Source organism: Lepidochelys olivacea (assembly GCF_965140295.1).
Source record: "Lepidochelys olivacea isolate rLepOli2 genome assembly, chromosome: 6".
NCBI lineage: Eukaryota > Metazoa > Chordata > Testudines > Cheloniidae > Lepidochelys > Lepidochelys olivacea.
The window spans coordinates 105,882,179-105,909,605 of NC_140416.1; the positions used below are offsets into that span (position 1 = coordinate 105,882,179).

A 27,427-nucleotide genomic window follows, 5' to 3' on the forward strand; every position below is an offset into this window, starting at 1 on the left:
AATATGGGGGTTACAGCACGCTCCCTCAAGGTATAGAATGTCACAGCCTCCCACTGTATTGTAGACATTCAAAACATGCCACAAGGGTGTGTTGGTGTGGCATAACAGGTAGCTGGGGGATGGTAGGGGCTGATGACAGCCATTGGTGAGGAGAATAATTAGTCTAGGACCTGCTGCTGTTTCTATTTTTAAATCCTAGAACTGTCATTGTTAAGCTGGGTTTAGCAGTTGGGAGAAATATCATTGCAGCTCAGTAGTTCGGATGCATCTGCTCAGATGTGTAAATTACAAGGAAAAAAGCTAGTTGAATGGATGAGATTAGCTATAAATTCATTAATGTTAAGTTTTTTTTTTAAACCAGAAGAACCATATGCATGATGATGAGTATAGTACGGTATTAACTATAGCTAATTAGGCCTAAAGCCACACACTGAACAATGAGGATAAAACAAAATATTGAATAGCTGCTCATTTATTGAGCACTGTCCATCCTGTGCACTGAATGAGGCAGGGGTCCTGTGGAAAATAATATGTGGTCGTGTAATTAAAGACTGTATCATAAGGCTACTCACAAAGGAGCCAAGTTAAGCTTGCACAAGCAACCTTAATTCTTTTAGATATAACTGGGTTTTTCCAAAAAAAGGGGGAGAACAAAACCCCCCAAAGACAAAAAGCACAGAAAAATGAAGGGAGAGAAAAGAAGGTGGGGCAGGGTGCTGAAAGGAGAGTGATATCTCAGTTACCATCCGCTAAGAGTTAATAAAAGATTTCTAAAAAGTCAGTCCAAATCTGTTCAAATTTGTCTGAAGTCCCGCTTCTCTAAAACATTACTCGCTCTTCAGCTGCCAGGTCAGCCAAATTGCTGTGCCAAGCTTGCGTCCCGGAAAGGAGTCTGCTCTTCCATCTGCAATATAAGTCGTTTGTCTACAAGTGCTGCTTTAAAAAACCAAGCTTTCCATGAGGTAGAGAGTTTCCAAGCTGATGGGATATATTCCAAAACACAGTTCTGGGAAGTAATTTTTAAGGAGGTATCCATTATCCTATTAACCCTCCCACCTGCTTCTACTCAGCCACCTGCTGTTTGAGACAGAGCGATGGTATGTCCAGGGATTCTCAGCTTTCTGCCTCTTACACAGCAATTTTTTTCTTAGTTTTTCTTTCCTTTTGTTATTTTATTTGTTCTTTAGTCTCAGTTGTGTTTGTTTGGAAAGGGTGTTAAACCCCACCCCCCATAAAACCCCTATTTTGGGGGCATTACCACCCTGGATTATGCTGAAGACCCCAGGGTTTAAGCTCTGCCAGACCTGCTACAGGTCTATTCCCTGTAGTGACAGGCATTAGAGCGGCCTTCACTGCCTCAGAGACACCCATGTCTTGTCTAACTGTAAGGTGAGTACAGCGTTTAAAGGCAGGTCTCAGAAAGGCTAGACTGAAGCACCTTCTAAAGGAGTGTTCATTAGCCCCAGTGGTGTCCGCTTCCCTCTCCCCACCCACCCTCATACATCGGCCTCAACATCCCAGGCTGCCCCCCATGGCAGAACCTCTGGTACCTAGGACTTCTAAAAAGAAGAAGCCTCTCTCTCCTTTTGGAGAGCCTAAGAAGAGGGGGCGGTCATCCCACAAATCCCACTTTAAGGAGACCTCCTGTCCAACAAGGGGAACATTTGAGGCTCCATCTGTGCATGGTACTGAGCCAGCACTACTGCACATGAAGCACTGTGTAGACAAGTCTTCTAGCTGACAGCACAGGGAGGAGCCTGCCTCGGCACCAACTGACAATTCCAGGCACTGAGAGATGCACAGACCTCCTTTGCAAGCCCCAGTACCGTCATCTACCTTTCAACAGGGATTCAAGGTTAGAGAAGCTCTACAAGCCTCGCTGGTACCATATTCACCATCTTGGTACTGCCAAGCCTCGGTCCTGACTCAGTCTTCTGGATACCATAGCCCTCCAGATTTGTTTTCGTGGAGGACCTCCTTATATTGGAGCATAATAGAGCTGGACTCACCTGGCGGCGCCTCCTGCTCGTTGTCCTTGGGAATTAGCTCGTCAGCCTCTGGAGCGCTGTCTGGTGATCCGCCTTACCGCCGGCCCCAGTCCCTCCCAGGACCCGATGCCTCCTCCCACTGGGGTGTTGCCCCCTGGCAGTAAACCCCAACAATCCCTGAGGGTCTGCCCTCCCCGGGGAACCCCCACCCACTACCCCCACCTTGCCTCAGGCTTGGCTACTGCCAGTCATCGCTTAGCCCTGCTCCCTGGGGCAGACTGCAGTGTATCAGCCACTCATCACAGGCAAGGGGGTTTGGACCTGCTGCCTCTGTCTACCCATGGGCTGCCCCCTTGCAACACCAGTACCTAATAGGCCCTAATCTAGGCCTCGCAGCCTGGGGGTTTCCAGCTCCCCTGGCCTTTCCCCCTCAGCCCGGCTCCACTCTAGGTATTCCCTTAGGTCCCTGCACCAGGCCTTTCCCTCTCTGAACGCAGAGAGAGAGACTGGCTAAGCTTCAGCCTAGCAGCCCCTTCATAGGCCCAGCTGCGGCCATCTCCCCAATCAGCCTAGCTTTTCTTACCCTTAGCCCTGGCTGTCTCCCAGGGATGGCTTTTAAGCTCCACAGGGCAGGAGCGGGTAACTACCCTGCTACATGGAGGCACCAGAGTCTATCCTTCAACTGCCTTCTATGAGGGCCCATTCCCTGGTATGGCCTAAATGGATTGAGCCCCATTTGGACCTCCAGTCTTCAGTACTAGTGCCTATCTCTGAAGTTTCCCCTCTTCTACCCAGGGGAAGATTCTTCTTCAGACTGAGGTCTTGGTACAGGGCTCCTTTTTAGCACCTCACCACTGCACTCCACTGAGCCAGTACTCTGAAGAAGCTCTTCCAGACCCCACCAGATGTCCTACAGTTAGGGTCTATCACTATCTATGGGGACCCTTTCCCTATCCACCCACCCTGCAAACGCTTCTTATGCAACTAGGCACTGAACACTACCAGTCCTTCCCTTTGGAGTCTCCAGGGCTCCAAAGGTCTTTACAAAGCTTCTCTCAGCAGTGGTGTCCCATTTATGTCAAAGGGGAATAGCAGTATTACCTGCTCTGGATGATTGACTCCTCAGGGTTGATCAACTCTAGAGATCCAGTCAGCAGTCTCTAGGGCTCTAGTCCTATTTCAGTCTCTGGATCAATGCACCAACCAAATCTACATTGACCCCAATCCAAAGATAGGCTTCATCAGAACCACTCTAGACTCCCTAATCACCAGATCCTATCTCCCCAAGGAGAGCTTCTCCACTCTGTCCAGTCTAATCTCGACAATACAACACTACCTGCAAACAATTGCAAGGACTTGCCTACAGCTCATGGGCCATGTGTTGGCCTCCATAATGTCACACTTCACATGGGACTGCACCTAAGGTGTCTACAGACATGGCTAAGGTCTGTGTACACCCCAAACAGACAGTCTTTTCAACAAGTCACGGTACCTCAGAAGGTTCTGGACTCTCTGAAGTGGTGAAAGGACCCTCTGAACGTCTGTGTGGGAACCCCGTTCTCACATCCCCCACCCTCTCAGACCCTCACAACAGATGCTTCTTTTTTGGATGTGAGGCGGCTCACCTCCAAGGGGCAAACAGCCCTGGGCAAGTGGTCTGTACAAGAGATCACGCTCCACATCAGTATTCTGGATCTGAGAGCAGTTTGTTATGCTTGCCAACACTTCCTTCACAGCATACAGAGCCACTCCATCAGGGTGATGCTGGACAGTAGGGCTGCAATGTATTACATCAACTGATAGGATGGAGCAAGATCCCAGTCCTTATGAGTAGAGTAGCTAAAGCTGTGGAACTGGTGCATTTCCCATCAGATGTACATCTCAACTGTGTATCTTCTAGGCCTCCAGAATACAGTCGCAGATTCCCTGAGCAGACACTTCCTTCAGGACCATGAAAGGGAGCTCAGTTATTCTGTCTTCCACAGCATCTGCCTGACCTGAGGTTTCCCAGAAACAGACCTCTTTGCCATCCTAAACAATGTGAAACGCCGTCCTTTCTGCTCCAAGGGAGGACATGGCTGTAACTCATTGGGAGATGCCCTGATAATGCTGTGGCGCCATACCCTGCTGTATGCTCACCCACCTCTACTTCTGATCCTCAAGATCTTACTCAAACTACATCAGGAACGAGCAAGGGTTATCCTCATAGTGCTGCCCTGGCCCAGACAAGTGTGGTACTTGAACATTATTCACCTCTCTGTGACAGCACTTTTCCATGACAGCACCTCTCCAACTTCCTCTCAAGAGGCATCTCCTGTCACAAAACTCGGGGACTTTGATCCATCCCAACCTCTCCTCCTTGAACCTCAGAGCATGGTTCCTAGATGGTTCTTAATCATGGAGCTAACCTGTTTGGCTCAGGTCCAATCAGTTCTCCTATCTAGCAAGAAACATAGTATTCGCAAAACTTACCTTCAGAAGTGGAAATGCTTCCACTCCTGGTTTTCTCTTCACTCTTCCCATGCCTCGGAGGTTTATCTTTCAAAAATCCTGGACTACCTGTTGGATTTAAAAACACAAGCTCTGTATATAAGCTCAAGCCAGACATTTGGCCACCATTGCAGCGTTCCACTCACCTACTGAAAGCTTCTCAGTCTTTGCCCACCTTACTACAGCTAGATTTCTCAAGAGCTTACATAGTTAGTTTCCACCTGTACAGAACCTGGCCCTTCAGTGGGACCTCAGTTTGATTCTCGATGCTCTGAGGAACTGATGGCTACCTGCTCTCTCCTGCACCTCTCCCTCAGGACTTCATTCCTGATAGCCATCACTTCAGTTAGATGAATGGAAGAGCTCGGTGCTATTATGGCTGACCTACCGTATACCATCTTTTGTAAAGACAAAATTCCCATCCTTGCTTCCTCCTGTAGGTCTCTTTGGAATATCACATTAATCAAGTGATTCGCCTGCCCATGTTCTACCCAAAACCTCATGCTTCCAGAGAGGAAACCAGCCTCCGTATACTAGTTGTCAGAAAGGCCCTCACCTTCCACCATGAGAGGACTAAGACCTTGCAGGCCTCTCCAAGGCTATTTATGTCATTTGCAGAGAGAACAAAGGGTCAGCCTATTTCCACTTAGACTGTCAAAGTGGGCTCCAGGTGGCATCATAGCCAGCTATGTATCCACTGGGATGCAGCACCCTCTCAGATTTTACACAACATTCCACAAGAGGTCAGTCCACATCCATGGCTCTGCTGAAGGACAGTCATAACAGAAATTTGTAGGACTGAACTTGATCTTCCATGTATACCTTTGCCAAGCAATACACCATCTTACCTGCTTGCAGAGATCATACTGCCCTGGTCTTGCCTCCTCAGCACCCACCTCCTCATGGAGTTACTGCTAGGGAGTCTCTTACAGTGGAGCACCCATAGGGGCATATACTCGAGAAGGAGAGGTTATTTACTTACAGTAACTTGCATTCTACAAGCTGTTTTGTCCCTCTGGGTGCTTCACCTTCCATCCTCCTTCCCCTTGGCTGTGGTGGCTCTGTTTTGTGACCAAGAGAAAACTTAGTGGCAGCAGGCCTGGGCCTCCCTATAGGCCCTTAATTAGAAGCACGTGCAGGCCCAGGTCAATGGACACTGCTTTGCATGCTGTGGTTGAGAGCGCACGCACCTGTGCACCTGCTACCATGCAGCACCCACAGGGACAAAACGTCTTAAAGTCAAGTTACTGTCAGGTATGTAATGTCTCCTCAAGCAGGTGACAGGAAGAAAGACAACAGTAAAATATCCCTTTGAAGAAATTGGTAACTGATCTCTGTCCAAGCCTTTGTTATCAAGAATTTAAAACTCTGCAAGGGTGATCTTTGTAACCAGTGTCAGAGTCAAGAAGGCATCCCGAGTTCTGTACTGATGCTTAAATGTTTAATACTGTCTTTATTTTGTAGAGAGGAACAGTTTCTTTTTGTTAATCAGTGTTGCTAGCAAATCTGAAGCTGTTATCTGCTGAAATGCATTTCGAGTAGCAGATAAAAGGAAATGGAAGAACCCTAAAGGCATTCTAAACCAAATGAGAGGGCAAGCCAAAATAAAAGAGCTGTAATACTCTGCTCTCACCTCAGGTCCATTAGGACAGTGAAATGCAAGTGGAAATCATGAGAAGACAGCCTTTTATTACAATCTCTTTTGACGCCGTTTATCTGCTGCATCTTAAAAATAATGCAACTTCTACTCTTCCAGTCAGTGGTAAAGATAACTTTGCAATCTAGGTTTTGAGGCTGAAGCTAAGTAATTTAATCACAGATTCTGCTGGAATAGAGTTTACTGAAATGCTGTACCCAGATTATTCACTCATATCAACAGCTGGCATCAATAGTGACAACACTCCACTGCACAAGCTGGAGCATTGACTCCCAGTGGGCCTAATTCTCTTCTGCACGCTGGACCCTCTCTACCATGTAGAGAGCAAGAGAGGGAGTGGATCTGGTCTCAGGAAAATACTCCTCTGTGTAAGGTAGTTCTCCAGCCACTGTAAAGCTACCAGAATGGCTGTACACTGGCTGCACTGCCAGATCCAGCATAAGTGGCAGGGACGTGATGAGAGAAGGGGTGAGTCTTTGCACTTTGTCTATTCTCAGCTGGCATAGAGGACCTTTATAGGCACAACATGAAGTAGTATACCCCCAGGGGTGCTCTAACTCATGCTGGGGACCAGGCAGGCCCTTTCAATGATACAGTTTGGCAGTTGCAAAGATAGTTTGGTGAGTACAGGAACAAAGGAAGGAGAATTGGGGACATTATCTGTATGACTGTAGCTTGTGAGCTCACTGTCTGCTACCCTTGCATGCTGTGGCATGGACTCCACAGCCCTGCTGCAAGCTGTCCCAGTTGTGGAGAAGGTGTGGCTCAGCCAGACAACTGTCTTAGGTTGCAGGGATTAATTTACAGCCAGTAGCTCAGGAAGGCACTATCAGATGGGAAATTATTAGATGCAGCTGTTTTGGCTCAAGACCTTAAAATATCTTCATAAATGATCTGGAGGATGGTGTGGATTGCACCCTCAGCAAGTTTGCAGATGACACTAAACTGGGAGGAGAGGTAGATACGCTGGAGGGTAGGGATAGGATACAGAGGGCCCTAGACAAATTAGAGGATTGGGCCAAAAGAAATCTGATGAGGTTTAACAAGAGTCCTGCACCTAGGACAGAAGAATCACATGCACCGCTCCAGACTAGGGACCGAATGGCTCGGCAGCAGTTCTGCAGAAAAGGATCTAGGGGTTACAGTGGACGAGAAGCTGGATATGAGTCAACAGTGTGCCCTTGTTGCCAAGAAGGCCAATGGCATTTTGGGCTGTATAAGTAGGGGCATTACCAGCAGATCGAGGGATGTGATCGCCCCCCTCTATTTGACATTGGTGAGGCCTCATCTGGAGTACTGTGTCCAGTTTTGGGCCCCACACTACAAGAAGGATGTGGAAAAATTGGAAAGAGTCCAGCAGAGGGCAACAAAAATGATTAGGGGACTGGAACACATGACTTATGAGGAGAGGCTGAGGGAACTGGGATTGTTTAGTCTGCGGAAGAGAATAATGAGGGGGGAGTTGATAGCTGCTTTCAACTACCTGAAAGGGGGTTCCAAAGAGGATAGATCTAGACTATTCTCAGTGGTAGCAGATGACAGAACAAGGAGTAATGTTCTCAAGTTGTAGTGGGGGAGGTTTAGGTTGGATATTAGGAAAAACTTTTTCACTAGGAGGGTGGTGAAACACTGGAATGCGTTACCTAGGGTGGTGATGGAATCTCCTTCCTTAGAAGTTTTTAAGGTCAGGCTTGACAAAGCCCTGGCTGGGATGATTTAGTTGGGGATTGGTCCTGCTTTGAGCAGGGGGTTGGACTAGATGACCTCCTGAGATCCCTTCCAACCCTGATATTCTATGATTCTATGACAGAGAAGGGGGTGTTCTCCCCCAGGCTGGTGAGAGACAGGGAGCAGTTATGGAAAAGCTGCTGGGAAAAGATGCATCTGATCAAAGGGTAAAGACACCTCGCCCAGAAAGCACAGATCACAGCCCTCTAGGGGGCAGGAAAGGGCTCTGTGCTGGGATGGGGGAGGGGGAAACACAGGGTAACCCCAAAAGGGGAGCTGGATTTTCTGCATATGTACAGTCCTGGGGTTGGAGATTACCCTGCAAAGGGGAAGGCAATGTGCAGGATCCCCCTGAAGACCTATCTTGCTGGACCCTGAGGCACCAAAGTTCCAGAAATATGATTAAATTAAGAGCCCACAGAGAGGGGAACACTGGAGGGAAAGAAAAGCCAGTGATTGATTACATGGGAGAGAGTCAAAGGAAACCATGGGTAATGAACAAACTAACCTCAAACAAGAGACGTATGATGTTCTGTACCTCGTGGGAACACCCTACACCCCCATGTTCATCCTTGTAAAATGATTGGGTGGTATCCAATGCAAAGTTTGTCATGTTGGGTGTCTTCAGAAGGCTTATGATGCACTGAGCATTGTTGTTATAGTGATGTTATAGTAATTGTTGTTACAGTAATGTTATAGGTTGTAATGTCATGTATATAGTTATGAGGCTGAAAATGTGTCCACATGGCTTAAAACAGGCCCAGAGCAGAGGGGCAGTTCACACCTCATCAGAGCATGTGTGTGACAAATCCAGCCTAGCCTCACAGGAACAAAGGACACTGGCCTAGGTAGCAACAAAGGATCTGTTGGACACTCGAGTGAGTCACCCCCCTTTCTTTGGTCAGTAGGGACTACAATGATGTAATGCTCACCTGACCGTGAACAAAGCCAAGAGGGAGGAAGGAACATGATAAAAGGGAGACTGTTTATTCTGCTCTTCCTCTCTCTTCCACCTCCATCTACAGAGATCGCCAGCAAGTGACTGAAGCGGTGATCAAAGGGGAGAGCCTGGCTGAAGGGCAATCAGCCAGCCTCTGGTGAGAAGCATATAAGCTTGTAAGGGCACTGAAAGTGTTAAGACGAGCTTAGAATGCATTTTTCTTTTTATTTCATTTGACCAAATCCAACTTGTTGTGCTTTGACTTGTAATCTCTTAAAATCTATCTTTGTAGGTAATAAATCTGTTTGTCTATTCTACCGAAAGCAGCGTGTTTGGTTTGAAGCATGTCAGAGGCTCCCCTTGGGATAACAAGCCTGGTACATATCAATTTCTTTGCTAAACTGATGAACTCATATAAGCTTGCAGTGTCCAGTGGGCATAACTGGACACTGCAAGATGGAGGTTCCTAAGGCTGTGTCTGGGACTGGAGATATTGACTAGTATCATTCGCTTCCAAGTAGCTGGGAGCAGCTTACATGCCAGAGGCTGTGCATGAACAGCCCAGGAGTGGGGGTTCTCACAGCAGAGCAGGGTAAGGCTGGCTCCCAGAGTCAAGGATTAGAGTGGCCTAGCAGATCACTGGTCCAGATAACATAAAAGGGGAACGTCACAGGGATGGAATGTTGTTTTTTTTTTGATGTCATGAAAATTTTGGCTGGATGAGAAAATCATTTCCCATCAAGCTCTTATAGTCTTCCAGCATAAAGGGAAGAGACTGTCCCTATAGCTATGCTTTTACTTCATCCAGCACACTGAGGCCTGGATCCTGTTTGTGGACTTCAGGCCCTGCTATAATATAAATGTTTGTTAATGACAATAATGAGGTAATTGGTGCAAAGAAATTTGAGTAATTTAAATCTGCACATGGCAAAGTAGTGGGCAACATATTGTAGGGAACAATCCAGCAACGATCCTCAGGAGATGGACCGGATGAGTAAATAAGTGACAATTTGAGACTCTGCTGGGGAGACAATTAGAGCTTGGTGGGAAATGATTTTCTCATCCTGCATAAATTTTCATGACATCAAATAATGCACAGCAGTCTCAGATATATGCCCCAGCATATATACATACAGAGGGTGAAACAGGAATTTAGCCTCTTGAGGCCTGATCCAAAGCCCAATGAAATCAATATGAATCTTTTCATTGACTTCAGTGGGCTTTGGGATTGGGCCTTTGGAAGCTACTGCAGAGGACTTGAATGGCCTGAAACAATGGAACTGGATAAGAAGGCTCACAACCAGACTAGTTCTGCTCTGCTGGCTGAATGACAACAGGACTGGTGTGGCTCAGTGCTTGATGCACTCCAACAATGGGTTCCATTATTAGTTTGCAATTTAGCTCATAGTAAGGGGCAGTACATTGTTGCACTGCCCTGGGAGCAGCCTGGGAGGAGGACTGTCACTTGGGGAATCATAGGCTCCCTTCTGGTCTTCCTGCTGCTCCAGGGAGGGAATCAACTGTGAGGGGTCTATTGTAGTGTATGCCACCTGATGTCTTGGTGTAGCAATGCTGCTGGGTGCAATATGGAAGGTGGAGTCAAGGCGCCACCCACTCCCTGCCTCCTCTTTTCCCTTCCCACCAGCTCTGCAGAACCTGCTTCCTCCATGCACAGGAAGAGGTGGTGTGGTGCACTGGTGCTAGACAGTAATGAGGCACCTTTCACCCTTTCTACTTCCTTTTGCCAGTGGACAGGATGGACCACTATCCAACCCAATGATAGCTGTAAAAATATAAAGAAAAAGAGGGAGACCTCTCTGCAACTATATTGATGGAAGATTTTCAGGATACACATTTTTAAAGTCATTAACATACAAGATGCAGTGGTTGCCATTAAAAAGTCAACATTTCCCAAGAGTTACTTACCACACAGTGTAATCTGAAATTGTCACAGTTTCCCTCTAAATTTAGAACTGGTGATGTCTCAGTAAGGTTCCTGTATGGTAAAGACGGTCTACCCACACCCTGCTCCTCCCAACCACTGGTTAATTTTAACAGGTAAATGGATGAGCTAGGCAGCCACTGTACTGTGTCTGAATTTCCATCTACCATACGTTAGTTAACTGAAATCTTCTCACTATCATTTGACACATTTAGCATACTGTGCTTAAATCCTTTAAGAGCATTTGTTCTTTTTGACAATCTCATTTCGCTGCACAGATTTTTATTTTCCCTATAATTCATTTGACATCTCTGCCTTCATATTTGTAGTTAACCTTTTGGATGCCAGTATAAATCTATTTGTCTTACTGGGGTGTTTCTTATTTCTCAGGTGGATTTCTGTTTTCTTAACTACTTTGAGCACACGTTTTCTTGTAACCCACTTTTGGTTCATTCCAGTCCTCTGTGAGTCTTGTACTTATTAGTGTCCTGCCCCATTAACTGCTTTGGCTTCAATTTCCATTTGCCATGATGGCTTTTTTGCATGTCCTGCTCTACTACACTGTTGAACGCTCCAATTTGTTTCTCCTCCATTATCGCCTGTGGTGATTTGAAAGTATTAATCAAAGTGAAAAGCCTGATCTATGTACATACAAGTCTTTCATGCAAGCTTGAATTCCCTGAACCTTTGCCATAAAAGAGTCTGTGCTGTTTGATGGTTTCCCACATTAGCAATTCTATTTCCTGTGGTAGAAAATTAGGTTCATTCCTAGCTTGGAAGGAGCCACTTTGGAGCAAATCCTCTGCTACTGGACTTCAACAGAGCTATGTATGTACACAATGTACACCAGCTGAGGAGCTGCCCCTTTGTGTCTCTGGATTCACATGATCTTGCAGTTGTAGCAGGAACACCATGCCCAACAAAAATACCAGTCAAAATCTGATTTGCAATAATAAAAGGATGAAAATAAGATGCTTCAGGAGTTATTCTTTTTTTAGAGACCATCCTGACTTGTAAGTGTCCTTGAGAGAGCGAGCATTACATGTATTGTGGACCCTGTTTATAGCAAACTAGTTGAATATCCATTTAAATTCAATATGAGGAGATACACCATGACCTCACAAAGTACTAAGCATGCACCTCTCATAGCTTACTCTATTTTAGCTAGTGTTAAAAATACTTAGCCTTCTAAACCCTTAGCAGCTCTTAGGTCTACACTTAAGTCATGTTCTTTGTGTGATGAGAAAGCACAGCATTGCTAATATCATAGAGCATCTGATGAACTGAGTAATTAATCTGTAGCAAAACCTAAGAAGAAAGAGTTTTGAAAGCAGCATAAAGAAAGTTGTTCAGTTACCTTTAGTGACCTCTAACTGCATACACCAACGATCTGTTCATTGATAAGGGGTTCTCAGGTGATTTGATTCCAAGCTAAAATAAATAAGAAGTGAAAATATGCAAAAAACAAAACAAACAAATGAACATAAAGAAAAACCACCAAGCAGGCATTTACTGGCATCCCAACCTTCTTACATCTTTGACCTGTCATGGATCAATTGCTAGAGAAGGGAACCTCTTAGTCAAAACTAGAGTTGGTAGAAAAATGAAAAAATAGTTTCATGAAAAAAATGCAATTTTTGACGAGTTTGAAATCAACCCATTTTATATTAAAAAAGTTACTGAATTTTTAATTTTGTTCTCAATTTTTTTATTTAAAATTTGATCAAAATGGTTATCAACATTTTCTATTTACTAAAAATCTGGTTTTCAAGAAATGAAAAATGGCAGGAAACTTTTTGGCAACATTTTTGATATACGTTTGATAAATTCAGCTGAAAATACCAGAATTTTGTTTTTGCAAAAATAAGAAAAATGTTGATAGTACTGACAATTTTGCATGAAAACATTTGTTTTAAGAAAAAAGGTTATTTTATAATGAAAAAAATATTTTGTTCAAAATACGTAGTCCAAAACTAGTCTACAGTCTTGCATACTAGCATGTATAAACCGTGACCAAATATGTTGGAGGCTCCTATAACACATTTGAATGAGGTATGTAAGCAAGCATTGACACCGTATTAGAGTGAAAGCATAGTAAAATCTTTTAAACAAGCAGGCACATAAAAGCTTGCATAGCATAAACCTAATTGTCCATAAATTGCTAAGGGTAGTAGTTACATAAGTATCAAATGAGGAATGATAGTAATGAGGAATTAATAAACTCCTGGCTTCTGATTCAGTGAACATGAAGATTTATTGGCCTGAGAATTAAATATTGACTTGACACAATGTAGAGGTCAATTTTTACCTCTTGCACTAAATCTTCATATTCACTGAACCAAGAAATCAATATATTGTCTCATTCAAATATGTTATCACCATTTTTAAAGACTGGCTGCAATCCTATATCTCTGAATGAGCTCGCAGTAAGAATTTTTTTCAGTTTCCATTAGCCTTTTAAGGTTAGAGGGTTAGAAAACTTATTATTCACCTTGGGCCTAAGTTTGTCACACTTATTCATACTGGTCACAGGGTACATTATGCCATGAGCAATTCGGTGGACTTCAATAGGTCTATTCTCAGAATAAGGTGCTACTCAATATGAGTAAAGGTGGCAAGATATGACAGCCCCCAACAGCAATATTCTTGACCTTCAAAGAACAATGGGAACTTAGTGCCAGATTTTCTAAAGAGCTCAGCAAATACTTAGGCACATAAATAAGGGGCAGTTTTATAGAGCTGAGAACACAGAGAACAATGAGGTCTGTTGGTGCTGCCTGCTTGAAAACCTGGCCTTGAGTGACTCATCAGTTTTCAGCCAGCCGAGACAATATTTTCTTCTAGTATGTAATATGAATTACATCCGATGAAGTGAGCTGTAGCTCACGAAAGCTCATGCTCAAATAAATTGGTTAGTCTCTAAGGTGCCACAAGTACTCCTTTTCTTTTTGCGAATACAGACTAACACGGCTGTTACTCTGAAACCCATCATTAGTTAAGTTACCCGAGAAGTATTTTAGCTTTCCACTCTTAGCACATTGGGTATTGGGCCTATATTACACTAAATAAGGGTCCTCTATTCAGGGGCACCATAAAAGTGTGTGGGGTTATAAACCATATGAGATGAAGTCTGTGGATATGACTGGTTGACATAAGGACATAGAGCCATATTCTGCCACCCTTACTACAGCATCGAGTCATATCTTATTCCATGAGTACTTCCATTAAAGATGAAGGTGAAGTCCATGGGACCCACTTTCATGAATCCTTTTCCTCTTCTTGTTTCTTCTATCTCCCTTCTGCTACTCTATGAACAGTACATTGTTAAGTGGAGGGATTGCAACAAAAAGAAAATTCTTAGGGACAAATGCAAAAATTACGAGTGAAATCCTGGCTCCATTGAAGTCAATGGCAAAACTCCCATTGACTTCAATGAGCCAGGATTTTACTGTATGTCTTTAAATGTTTCTATCTTTGAAAAATACTGAACCACACAAGAAAAAAATATTACCTTTGGGTTGCATCCAGTCATGGAACATGCCATCCCCAAAGGAATTGGTTTGAGAAAGTCGTAATTACTGAAGTAGGTGTTTGAAGGGGGGGGCGGGGTTGGTTTTCACCACTAACTCATTATCAGTGCACACTGCACTATCCATCAAATCCTATTTGTACAATTCAAATGAATATTAAGGACCAAATTCTCCTCCTCAGCGTGTACATCCTCTCCCACAGCTGTTTTGTCTTGTCCTCTTTCAGGCCGTTTTCTGCTGCTTATAATGAAATCACCCTTGCTGCAGTCATCCCTATTTTGTGGAATAACTCATCTGTGCCTGAGATTTTCATTCTTATAATTAAAAAAGGAAAACAAAGAGAGAGTGCCACAAAAGCAACTGGTGAGGCATACATTTATTGGATTTTATATTATCTGGAGATTTTCCTTCTTTAGGGTTAAATAGGGCCTGATTCTCTGATACTTTAAGGTATTGAGTAACCCCAGCAGGGTGCTGGGTGCCCTCAACTCCCACTGAATTTAGTGGGGAACCCCTTTCAGGATTGATCCCACAGAGAACAACTGTGAATAATTGCATCCCCCAGGATATATTTTAAAGAGGACAAAATCAAAATATTTCCACTGGTGTCTTTTATTAAGTAATGCAAAATACAGTACTAATTATGACACTTCATGCATTTTAGACAATATAAATGCAAGCCTACAGAAAATATGTGACCAAGAAACCCTCAATTACTTTGAGGTAGTATACAAGGGAAAGTAGGAAAGCAGAAACACAATGGAATAAAAGAAGAAAATAACTGTATTATTTTGTGTGTACATTTTTCACTCAAATACATTTGTATGAAAGAACTTAGGGTTCATTTCTGTTCTCATTTAAAAATATACTTCTTTAAATTCACCATTTTCATACACTTCAGCTTCACTTGACACAGAGTTGATGGTATCTTATCGAGTGGGTTTGACTTTTGTCATCACAAGGATGATTTTACCCTCTTCCTCCAAGAGTACAGGCACTGATGGCCTCATGCACAAAAATAAATAAGAAACCTGCTTGAAGGAAAAAGGTTGCTGCTCAAATAGCTTAGATTAAGGATAATCTAATAAATACCATTTTGATTATAAAAATATTTCAGGTTTATAAAAGGGGGGAAAGGATGATCTTCCAGGGGGAAAGGATGTTGTGTGAAAAATGCTGTGCAATGGTTTTGTACAGATTGTTGTTTTAAACATACAGTACCATTTTGAATATATACTTTATAATAATCCTGTTTCTTAGAACCCTGTCATTCAAAAGAAATGTCAAACGTTGTTTGTTTTTTTCTTATTGCAGTTTTGGAAGCTATTTAATTTAGAAGGGTTCCATATAACTGTGCTTTTGTAAGACTGTCCTTCCGACTCAAACCCGTACTCCCAGTCCGTTGAAACTGCTGCTGTTTGCTGTGAAGACCTGAATGGCTTCCTTGCTCCTTGGAAGACTGATGGATCTCTGAAGCCTCCATTGAACTCTGATTGAGGGATTCTGCTGAGCTGTTTGGGCTTACATCAACGTATTCTCTTTTCAACACGGGGCTACTCTCGATATTTTTGCTACTGCACAACTGCATTGTGATCCTGTCATTTTTTGGGTCTCTTGGTTCTTTTGTTTTGTAAGTGGGCAACTTGTCCTGTTTACAGCTAGTGCAGATGTCAATGTTCAGGCCACTGTCTGTTCTGAGGAAGCAAGAATCCACAAGTCTATTTGGACAGATATCTTCTCCCTCTGAGAAGCTATCTCCTTTGTAACCAGCATAGATGGGGCTTGTTCGGCTCTCTGTTTTTTTTACAGGGCTGCTGTAGTACTGCTCCGAAAAGCTACAGGGTGATAGTCTGCCAGCGTTCCTATAAGAATATGCACCAATGTCCTCTACGCTCAGCTGCCTCCACCGCCCGGGTAAGTCTTCTTCTGAAAGATGGGTGCTCATGCAGTCGTTACGCATTTTCTGAGTTGCCAATGCCTGTTGCGTCGTTATGGCTGAGAAATGAAAAGGCTCATTAGCATAAGGTGGCAGAGTCCTAGTAAAAGTGGGAGAGTTCTCATTGTTATCAGCAAGTTCCATTTGCTGTACGGACTTCGACTTGGCAAACCTAGGACTTCCCTGATGTTCATAACTAGAACATGACTTTCTTTCAAACATTTCATCTCTGCTGCCCAGGTAGATTGCTTGCTGGGAGGCAGTCAGAGTGCTGGCCTGGGCATTCTCTTTTTCCTCAGAGGTAACGCTGAAACTGGAGTAGGAGCTTGAGGTTGGTAAAGAGGTAACATATTCCGGGAAGGCTTCGTGAGAGAAGCTAGAATGGAAGCCATCTTCTTCTACAGTGCTGTCAGTAGAGTTCTGGGACCTCAAAAACCCCACATCTTTTACTTGCATATCAACACTTTGTCTCCTCTCCCTCCTCCTCTCCTCAGGGCAATAAAGGGCAGTGTCACTGCAGTAGATGTCAGACTTATATTGGGGCCTTTGGCCAAGCTTCCCAACAGAATCTTGAAAAGAGTGATCCCTTGCAGATGTACTTGACAAATGTGAAGACAAGCTGTTTGGGTCTGGTTTCTCCAGTACCTTAGCGATGACGCAAGTTGGTATGTTGTCAGCAAATGATGTGTGACACAAGGGTACAGAAAGGCTGCATCCGTGCTTTTCCAGATGGAGGCTGACTCTCTCCTGAAAGTCAGATGGCAGCTGTAACATAGAGAAGTGGTAGGGGGAAGGAAAATAGGAAGAAAGTCATTAATGGTGTCTAGCTGCGCTTATGGAACACAGGTGAATGAGTGGACTAGACAGTATTATTTATTTCAGTGTGTACAAGGTGTAAATCATTGTAGCTCCATTGATGTCAATGAGCTGTGCCAGTTTATACCAACTAAGAATCTAGCCCTTGGATTCGTACTTGACCCCCAAACACTGAACCTTTTGAGATTCACCCATCACTATTCACCCATACTTTTTTACAACCACGACCAAATACCAGAAATAAAATTCTTCTGCTCCTTTATATCAGTTATACAGTGGTCACTCTTAAAAGCTTACCAGTTGCATTATATCATTACATAAGATCATTACTAAATAAATAGCTGTATTTCCTACAGTAGCATAAAGAGTACTGCAAATATTGAAGTAAGCATCCCTATTACTCTATGGCAAAAAGCTTTTAAGAGTGAGCACTGTGGATAATGATTCCACATTGTATAATATATGGTTCCTCATTTTCCAGCTTCACTTGTGAGCTTTTATACTTGGTTTAACCCAGAGACCTTAAAGCATTCAAAATATGATGTGATGTGAAATGGCAAGCCTGTTAGTTTGGCGTAAGATGACCGTCCTTTTTAATCTATACACCTTCCATGATATTTTAAGTTAATTCACATGTTGTTAATTTAATGCATGTATCCTCCATTTGAAATAAGGTCTGTAATATTGCTGTTACTCTGGCAGATAGAAATATTAGTAATAATAATTACAGATGCAACAAAGATTGAAAGAACAAGTTGTAAAATAAGATCATGTAAATCACCATAAAGGTGTGGTTACTATTGCAAAATAAATGGATCATTTAGCGTGAAACTACTATGCTGGATAGGTGCCATTTTTGTGAGAGCATACTGCAATAATTACACTACTGTTTGATCTATTTTATGCATTATTTATATATTTATATCCTGAAGTATTTTAAGGAAAAAAAGAACTATTGACCCCTTTTTGGCTATCATTCACTGAGGCTGGAATTACTAAAACGGTATTGATATCATGTTAGTGGTACGCCATACCACAGCTCACATTCTTGTGTCATCTAAAATTGCTTGTTCATGGATTTGTCAAGGTATTCAATGTTTTGCAATGAATCCACTTATTTCATCTTTTTAAAGAAATAATTGTTCCTCACAATATACTCAGAGTTGCTGAGTAATAAATGCTTGCAGTGATAAATGGAATATTTGCCTCTTCAGCTGAATAGATGACAGAGCTTTTGGAAACTAGGAGGGAAAAAACAAACAAAAACCCAACTAACCAACCAACAAAGCCTCCACCACAACACACCACCCTGGATACTTTTCAGTAAGTGTTGGGTATATGTGGGGCCCAGACCTGGAAATGCTTGGGACCATATACAGTGCTTACCACATTGTTCTCAGCTGCAATCATTTGCAGGATCAGGACATTGGAGAATTTGGAAGCTCTGCCTCTGTTCCAATAAATCATTGTCCTTATTGACCAGGCAGCCTCAGTTACCAGATGTATTTAATATCTGTCAGCATTATACTGATATTGAAATAGTGAGTACATTTAGTATTTAGTTTTGCGCTAGTCTATCAAAGAACTGCATAAATGAGGCAATTTGAGAGCACTGTGCTAATGAAACTGCTAGAAGAAGTTGGTGTGTTAGTAGCAATAACGTCTGCCATACAAACATACATCTTGGCGGTGCTGCCCAGTGTAAGACCGTTCCAAAAGTTGGTCTAGAAAAAGACCAATCTCCTGCATTGAGAAACCCATCCATAAGAATGAAGAATAGACCGGTAAGTGCCTGATCCAGTGCCTGTTAAATCCCATTGATCTCAGTGAGAGTAGGATCAGGCCGACAGTGTCTCAGAGGTCATGAGATGATTTAAAACCCTGGGGTGAAATCCTGTCACCACTGAAGTCAATGACAATCTCATTGACTTTAGTGATTGGGGCCAGGATTTCACCTTAGGTTGTGGGCATGTGGCTAAATGTTCATATTTTTTTCCTTATGTTTTGCTATGATTTGTTCCATGCCATGACACAAATACAGCCCTAATCATGATTTTTTAAACCATTTGCCTCAACTTGAAAGGGTCAGTTTCTCTAACTTCTGCTGCTTGGAAAGTTTAGGGATAAGTCTAATTTAACCAAAGTTTACACTCTGGAAATCAAAGAGGGTTTTCTGTTTGCCTTAGAAAAAGATATCCTTTCCCATTAGCTTGTTTTAAAATTGATTTTTGGAATATAGTTGCAGGTGCTGGGAAATAGCTTAATGGGGAAAACTGATCCTGGAAAGACACCTTGATGGAAAGACACCTTGATGCCAGCAGGATCTCATTGTTTCTTTTATCATTTTACATTATAGTGGCCTGAACATTCTTAGCGCTTTGATTATGCTAACATTTTTCTTTTTGCACAAGATCAATGCAGGCCCATTCCAATCCATACCAGCGCTTTCGGAAAAGAATATATCATCCATTTCATCTGAAGCTGGGATTTTGTTAACAATTCCCTCAGCTGAAGTGGTGTTGGAACAATTTGTATAGTGGGGGTGCTGAGAGCCATTGAACAAAACTGTAAATCCTGTATATGATGGAAACCACTTCAAGCCAGGGGGTGCTGCCGTGCCTTCAGCACCATTAGTTCCAGCACCTCTGCTCAGCTGTACAGAAAACCGACAGATATATACATCCCTTTCTGTTTCTTAAAGGAGAAAAAAATCAGAGCTATAAAGGCAAACAGGTTTGGGGATTGATCACGCATGAATATTCTGTTTTCCAAGAAACATTATTTCTTTGTATATTCATTAAGTTTGATCACATTACCTCAGAAAGCTTATGTGCCCTGTCGTAATTCTTGCTGCCCTGGAGCAGCTGAGCAGCTAAATTGCAGTCCTTTCTATAGAGCTCCTAAAAAACAAAAAAAGCCTGATTTTTATGGCTTGCAACTAACCTAAGGCTTTGATTCTTGTTCCCATTTCTGGACAAACTTTGTATGTTTTACCCTGGGAAAATGCAGAGCACATTTTATTTTTCTAATTCATTAGGTTTCTGTTTTTCTTACATGCTCCTGAAATGTTGCTTTACTGGTTGTCAAAGGAAATGTTGGAGGGAAAAATGGACCAGAAAGAGAAATTTTAAACTGTATTACTTAAAAAACACTAGTCTGCAACTTAGCGTATTGGGTGAATACTTACCATGGGGAACTCAGCATTACATAGTAAGCATGCCTGAGAGACTGAGTTCTATAATAAAGGTGAACTCTACAATGAAAAGGAAATTTGACCTAAGCATAAATATTCTGTACTGAATATCCCTCCAAATCACTTACATACCATTTTAGAGATACTTAGAATAGTCTCATCAGGTTGTAGGGGGGAATTCATCATAGATATTGTTTTAACGTTTTTTTAAAATTTTTGTTGTCTCTTTCTTCCTTGTGTGAATTCCCCTTGGTACTTCCTGGTTCACTAAAGATATCCCAAAATGCCTCATTTGGTGACATCAAATACTATGGCTTGCAATGAGACTTAAGATATTTGCAATTTCGTTGCATTCTGCACTACATTTAATGAACCAGGAAGTAGCAAGAGGATTTCACACTGAGGAGAAATAAATGGGTTAGTTATGTTCTTTCTGTGCTGATTGGCTCGTTCAGCCTGTTTAGTGGGGGAATCCAGAACAGAAATCTGTGCTTAACTCCATATTCAGTCTTGCTTTGTACTATTTTAGCACACGACTATCCTCTGATGCAGCATCTATAGGGCCACTGATATACAACCTATGCAATGTTCCACTCTGTTAAGGTGTGATTACTGATGAAGCTTATTTTCAGAAGTAAGCCTTATAGTTGTGCAAAGATGTGTCACAGAAAGGATTAAGAACCCTACAGACGCCAGGCCATGTAAAACTTGTAAACATTTTATAATGTTTAGAGAGAAAACATATTTGTGACTAAAACAGCTTCATTTGTTTTTCTGGGTGCTAATTCTGTAATTTCATTGCACGCAGACTTCTCCTTTTTATTTATTCTCTTAAAAAAACGTCAATTTTCTATAAAAGAACAAGGGGGAAAAGTCTCTTTTCTGAATACCTCTTTTGAGAAAATATAGCTAATATGCAGAATCAGTTCCACAAGAAGCTCCTGGGATCACCTTGCTATGAATGTGGGAAAAGCCAAAGTAGATTTTCTTTGGTCCTGTTGGATCTACATTGGCAGACTCAAATGCCCTTAAACAATATTTGCAAACTATGATGCTTTATTTTATTTTATTTTATTTGGCTTTCTATATACCTCTCACTTTCTACCTCAATATATATATATATATATATATATATATATATATATATATGAGTAAACAACAGTTACCAGGTAATTCTGTTTTTAATTGGATGTTAGTGACTCAGACCCTGACTCTGGAAAACAGATGCAAACAGTAGGAATCCAAACATTTAATTTAAAAACAAAATCTCTGTTGCATGTGCATATGGTTCTGGCAAATTTTACGTACGTATCATACTTCCAGCATATTGCTGCACAATATAAAACCAAAGACAGCTACTTTAGATTCCTAATGGCACAATTTGGCACTCAAGAATTAAATCATTCCTATGTCTCATCCCTTATTTCAAGACTGGCTGCTTTACTGTCTATGAAGACATGGCCATAGAAAGTGTAGAACACATTTTTGAGACTTTTTTTTATATTAAACATCTTCAAAAAAAATGTATGAAGAATGTATGTAGAAAATTGCATTAGTTGAATGTAGTGGATGTACCTTATCCCCAGCATGATGGGATACACTATCTGACTGGGATCAATCATCTCTTTGAACACAATATTAATCTGGATGCGAACAAGCCAAGAGTGCAGCAAGTAGAGCAATAATCAATAAGTGGCATCGGAGGGTGTCTCATATTCCATCACATATTTTCTGAATTTAAGGTATTGTTCACTAGTGATCCCCATAGTGTGGGGGGAAATATCATCCATTTAAGAAATGTCAGCAGGGCAAGGATATGCTCTTTGTCTCATAAGGTGCTCAACAGCTTCTCTAGTTAACAATTATGTATAATATGGAAGATCTATGTGGTAGTTCTTGAGCACAGTACACTGGACCAAATTCATCCCTGAGGTTCACCAATGCAGCTCCATTATCAGAGGGCAGGATTTTGCCCAACGTGACTCCTCAGGTATGAGGAGATGAGTACAGGCCTCAGTCTTGTCTGGGGCCTATAGGCTCTGATATAATACAAATACTGAATAATAATAGTGATAACAACAACAACAGCTTCTTGGAGGATGCTCCATATTCTAGTTCAATCCAATATGACTATTTTTAAATCACCACAATTGAAAACTGCAATTGGTTCACATGTGGGATCAAATCCTGCTCTCATGCAATCCCATGGATGTCAGTGGAGTTGCAGGGGTATAACTGTGGGCAGATGTTTACCCAATTTCATTTATACCAGTGTAAATCTGGAAAAATTCCATTGACTTCAGTGGAATTACACCATATTTACATCACTATACTTGTAACCAGAATTAAGCCTATTGCACTTACAGGGTTCTTTTAGTTACAGGTATTAGAATAGTGGGAATAACAAATGTATTCCATTTTTCTGATACCCTTATTGCGGTACAAATTAAGGGCCACATTTTGAACTCCTTGCTCCCATTAGTAAGATGTTACTTGTATGAGTGCTCCTATTAAACTTAATGGGGCTATTTGTGGAATAAGATACTCTCAAATATGACTAAGGGTTCATAAGTACACATATGGGACCATACAAGAATGTCCTAAAAAGACTAGAATGCCTTCTCTAGTATAAGTATTTTTTTTAATATCTCCATCTGGGGAGTGGGATTATAATGAACTAAACACATGCAATCTGTCTGTCTCTGCCAGATACTTTGAAGTTTGTACAGGAGAACAATTTCATGAGCTTGTTTGCCAGTTTCAAAATGCATGATAATTTTCAGCAATATTTAATGAGATGCATGACAGTTGCAAAGGACATTTCATGTTTCATTTCATACAGAGATAGGTACAACACTACACCATGAGCTAGCAGGGGAAAACCTAAATTCTGGGTCTAAGGTGGGTCAGTCCTGCAACCATTCCTTGTGCGAACAGCGCTTACTAATGCTAGGAGTCCCATTCCAATGAGTAAGGATTGGCTGATCTGATCCCTTTTGTGAGATGAAAAGATCAAATGAAAGGTAGCAACATTTAGGGCCATATATCGAGACCATAATCATCTGTAGAATTCTCTTTGATGCTCATGTGCAATGCAGGACCTTCACCATACAGTACCAAGGGACATATGCTTCCATCAGTCTGCCCAGTGACCTCCGCTGAATCTTACATAAAACCCAATAGCAGAATAACACCTTTTAAAAGTATTTAGAAAGCTGCATTATAGCTTTGTTTAAATTTAGTGTCCCTAAATCCTTATAATTTTTTGCATAGAGGAAAAACCTGAAGGAACAGTCACACCAACACAGTAACTGAATTGTAAGAAAAGCTAAAATTATACAGTGAAAGAAATTCCAAACATAGTAATGTTTCTGATCCTAGAATTGACAAGTCACATTTACTGTAAATAATAGGTAATGATTCTATAATTACATATAAAATGTATTGCCTAATTCACTTTCACACATAATCTTGAGACGTATCCATAATTAAATACTTACATTATCTTCTGATAACTTATCTATTGTCACCTTGGCTTCTATTAAATGATTATTGAGCGCTATTATTTCATGGCTTAAAGCCCTTTTTTCCTCTTCGTAATGTTGACCCTGTGTATAAAAAATGGATTGGTCAGTATTTTTCCCCCTGTGATATAATTCCTGAAAAATACTCATAGCATGACGCCATTTTCAAAGCCAGAGGGATGCACAGCATAAACCAAGTATGTTCCCTACTGGCTGCCAGATAAGCTGCTACTTTCACTCAGCACACTAGGTGATCTGCTGTGTAAATATGAAGGCCAAATGTATTCAGAAAAAAAAATTTAGACAATGGGAAATAAATTGCAAATGAAAGACTATCTGGATTGATCATCCTCTACTATCCATAGGTTGCACTTGGGTTTCCAACCTGGAGAGGTGGATCAACCCTGGCTTTCACGCTAACAAATTCTCCAAAAAAAATGTTCCAATCACACCATTTTCTTCCATCTTCACCAAGCAGGAGGAGCAAATAGTCACAGAAAATAACAGGACCATTTACTTTTCTGGGAGGTCCCAGAGATAGACAGATCAGGTTGTTTGTTTCTAAAGTTCATTTCCAAGGTGAGTGGTTTACCTGATGAGCGGAGAGTGGAACATCTGGAGTAAGAGAAAAAAATTTGAAATGATGGGAACTTTTTTCTCCCCACTTTCTTTTCTGCTCACTGGGCTGATCACATTGCAAGGATACCCATGATGTTTATAGCAACATTTTGTGATTGAAAACAAATCAGCACAAAAGATGAGGTGTAACTGGCCCGTAACCTATTGTGTCACCTCTTAATACTTCAGCATTTCTTCTACTATGTAGAATAAAAATACTATCTTAATTCTATAGATGGGGCACACAGATTAAGTGACTTGCCCAAAGCCACATAGATTCTGTGGCAGAGATGGTAACTGTGAACTCAGATTTCTGAGTCCCAGTCCAGTGGGCCTTTCGTCCTTCCTCACTAAGGCTCTGAGTCAAAGCCCACTCAAGGCAATATAGGTATGTCTTCACTGCATCAGGAGTGAGCCTTCCAGCCCGGGCCCACAGACTTGTGCTAACGGGGCTTGCACTAGTGTGCAAAAATAGCTGTACAGATGGTGCTTTGACACTGCAGCTTGGGCTCTGAAGCACATCCTCCCTCTCCCTCCCCGCCTCCAGACTTCAGAGCCCAAACTCCAGCCCGAGCCACAACAGCTACACACCTATTTTTAGCTCACTGGACTGAGTCCTGTTAGCACAAGTCTGTGGAGCTGGGCTGGGAGACTTTCCCTTGACTTCAATAGACTATGGATCAGACTCTAACTCAGACAAAACTGACTTCAAAGTGAGCTTCGCCTGTGTAAGGACTGCTAGGTTAGGCTCTTGAAGTGGTGGGGTGAGAGATTCCAATCACAGGAAGTTAGCTCTTTTGTTGTGATCCCTTCAGCATAGCTGCCTGGGAGAAACATGCAAGACAAACCTGAGATGTTGGGTTGGGGAAACTGCTCCTTCACCAAAATACTGCTCACAGCAATTATCTAGTAAGATCTTTTTTAAAAAGCCACACAGCAAATCAGAATACCAAGCAAGTTAACCATTGACCTACTTCTTTTCTGCTTTGACTCCTCACTCTAGCCATGGGTCCAGGACCTGACTTTTCACTCTAGATTTCTTTTAAAAAGTTGTGAAGGATTTTCTCCAACAGGCAAACTGTATTAGATAGTTAAATTTCCCAAGTGCCGTGTGTGTCAGTGTGACAGAGTCAAGGAAAAAAGAAAAGGAGTACTTGTGGCACCTTAGAGACTAACCAATTTATTTGAGCATAAGCTTTCGTGAGCTACAGCTCACTTCATTGGATGCATACTGTGGAAAGTGTACAAGATCTTTTTATATACACACACAGCATGAAAAAATACCTCCTTCCACCCCACTCTCCTGCTGGTAATAGCTTATCTAAAGTGATCACTCTCCTTACAATGTGTATGATAATCAAGTTGGGCCATTTCCAGCACAAATCTAGGTTTTCTCACCCCCTCTCCCCCCCCCCCACACAAATCAAATCCGCACAGACACACCCCTGGAACCCCGACCTGGGATATTCTATCTACTACCCAAGATCCATAAACCTGGAAATCCTGGGTGCCCCATCATCTCAGGCATTGGCACCCTGACAGCAGGATTGTCTGGCTATGTAGACTCCCTCCTCAGGCCCTACGCTACCAGCACTCCCAGCTATCTTCGAGACACCACTGACTTCCTGAGGAAATTACAATCCATCAGTGATCTTCCTGATAACACCATCCTGGCCACTATGGATGTAGAAGCCCTCTACACCAACATTCCACACAAAGATGGACTACAAGCCGTCAAGAACACTATCCCCGATAATGTCACGGCTAACCTGGTGGCTGAACTTTGTGACTTTGTCCTTACCCATAACTATTTTACATTTGGGAACAATGTATACCTTCAGATCAGCGGCACTGCTATGGGTACCCGCATGGCTCCACAGTATGCCAACATTTTTATGGCTGATTTAGAACAACGCTTCCTCAGCTCTCGTCCCCTAACGCCCCTACTCTACTTGCACTTCATTGATGACATCTTCATCATCTGGACCCATGGAAAAGAAGCCCTTGAGGAATTCCACCATGATTTCAACAATTTCCATCCCACCATCAACCTCAGCCTGGTCCAGTCCACACAAGAGATCCACTTGCTGGACACTACAGTGCTAATAAACGATGGTCACAAACACCACTCTATACCGGAAACCTACTGACCGCTATTCCTACCTACATGCCTCCAGCTTTCACCCTGACCACACCACACGATTCATCGTCTACAGCCAAGCTCTGCGATACAACCGCATTTCCTCCAACCCCTCAGACAGAGAGAAACACCTACAAGATCTCTATCAAGCATTCTTACAACTACAATACCCACCTGCGGAAGTGAAGAAACAGATTGATAGAGCCAGAAGAGTTCCCAGAAGTCTCCTACTACAGGACAGGCCTAACAAAGAAAATAACAGAACGCCACTAGCCGTCACCTTCAGCCCCCAACTAAAACCCCTCCAACGCATTATTAAGATTTTCTACAACCTATCCTGAAGGATGACCCAACACTCTCACAAATCTTGGGAGACAGGCCAGTCCTTGCCTACAGACAGCCCCCACAATCTGAAGCAAATACTCACCAGCAACCACATACCACACAACAGAACCACTAACCCAGGAACCTATCCTTGCAACAAAGCCCGTTGCCAACTGTGCCCACATATCTATTCAGGGGACACCATCACAGGGCCTAATAACATCAGCCACACTATCAGAGGCTCGTTCACCTGCACATCCACCAATGTGATATATGCCATCATGTGCCAGCAATGCCCCTCTGCCATGTACATTGGTCAAACTGGACAGTCTCTACATAAAAGAATAAATGGACACAAATCAGATGTCAAGAATTATAACATTCATAAACCAGTCGGAGAACACTTCAATCTCTCTGGTCACACGATTTCAGACATGAAAGTTGCTATATTACAACAAAAAAACTTCAAATCCAGACTCCAGCAAGAAACTGTTGAATTGGAATTCATTTGCAAATTGGATATAATTAACTAAAGCTTGAATAGAGACTGGGAATGGCTAAGTCATTATGCAAGGTAACCTATTTCCCCTTGTTTTTTCCT

The 27,427-nt window shown here is 42.3% G+C and overlaps 1 protein-coding gene across 3 annotated transcripts in view; it reads right to left on the reverse strand.

Annotated features, from left to right (window-relative positions):
- Window positions 1-14,957: 14,957 nt before the first annotated feature.
- Window positions 14,958-27,427, reverse strand: part of BEGAIN (brain enriched guanylate kinase associated) — a 526,866-nt gene continuing 514,396 nt past the window's right edge. The window contains exons 8-10 of one of the 3 annotated variants that reach the window (XM_084632030.1): window positions 23,721-23,828; window positions 19,844-19,927; window positions 14,958-16,976 (exon numbers count right to left, since the gene is read on the reverse strand). In XM_084632030.1, the coding sequence (XP_084488156.1) occupies window positions 15,603-16,976; window positions 19,844-19,927; window positions 23,721-23,828 (1,566 nt within the window). In that variant the 3' untranslated portion in view covers window positions 14,958-15,602. The remainder of the gene's footprint in view (window positions 16,977-19,843; window positions 19,928-23,720; window positions 23,829-27,427) is intronic. The other 2 variants (XM_084632028.1, XM_084632029.1) reach the window with 2 other exon arrangements.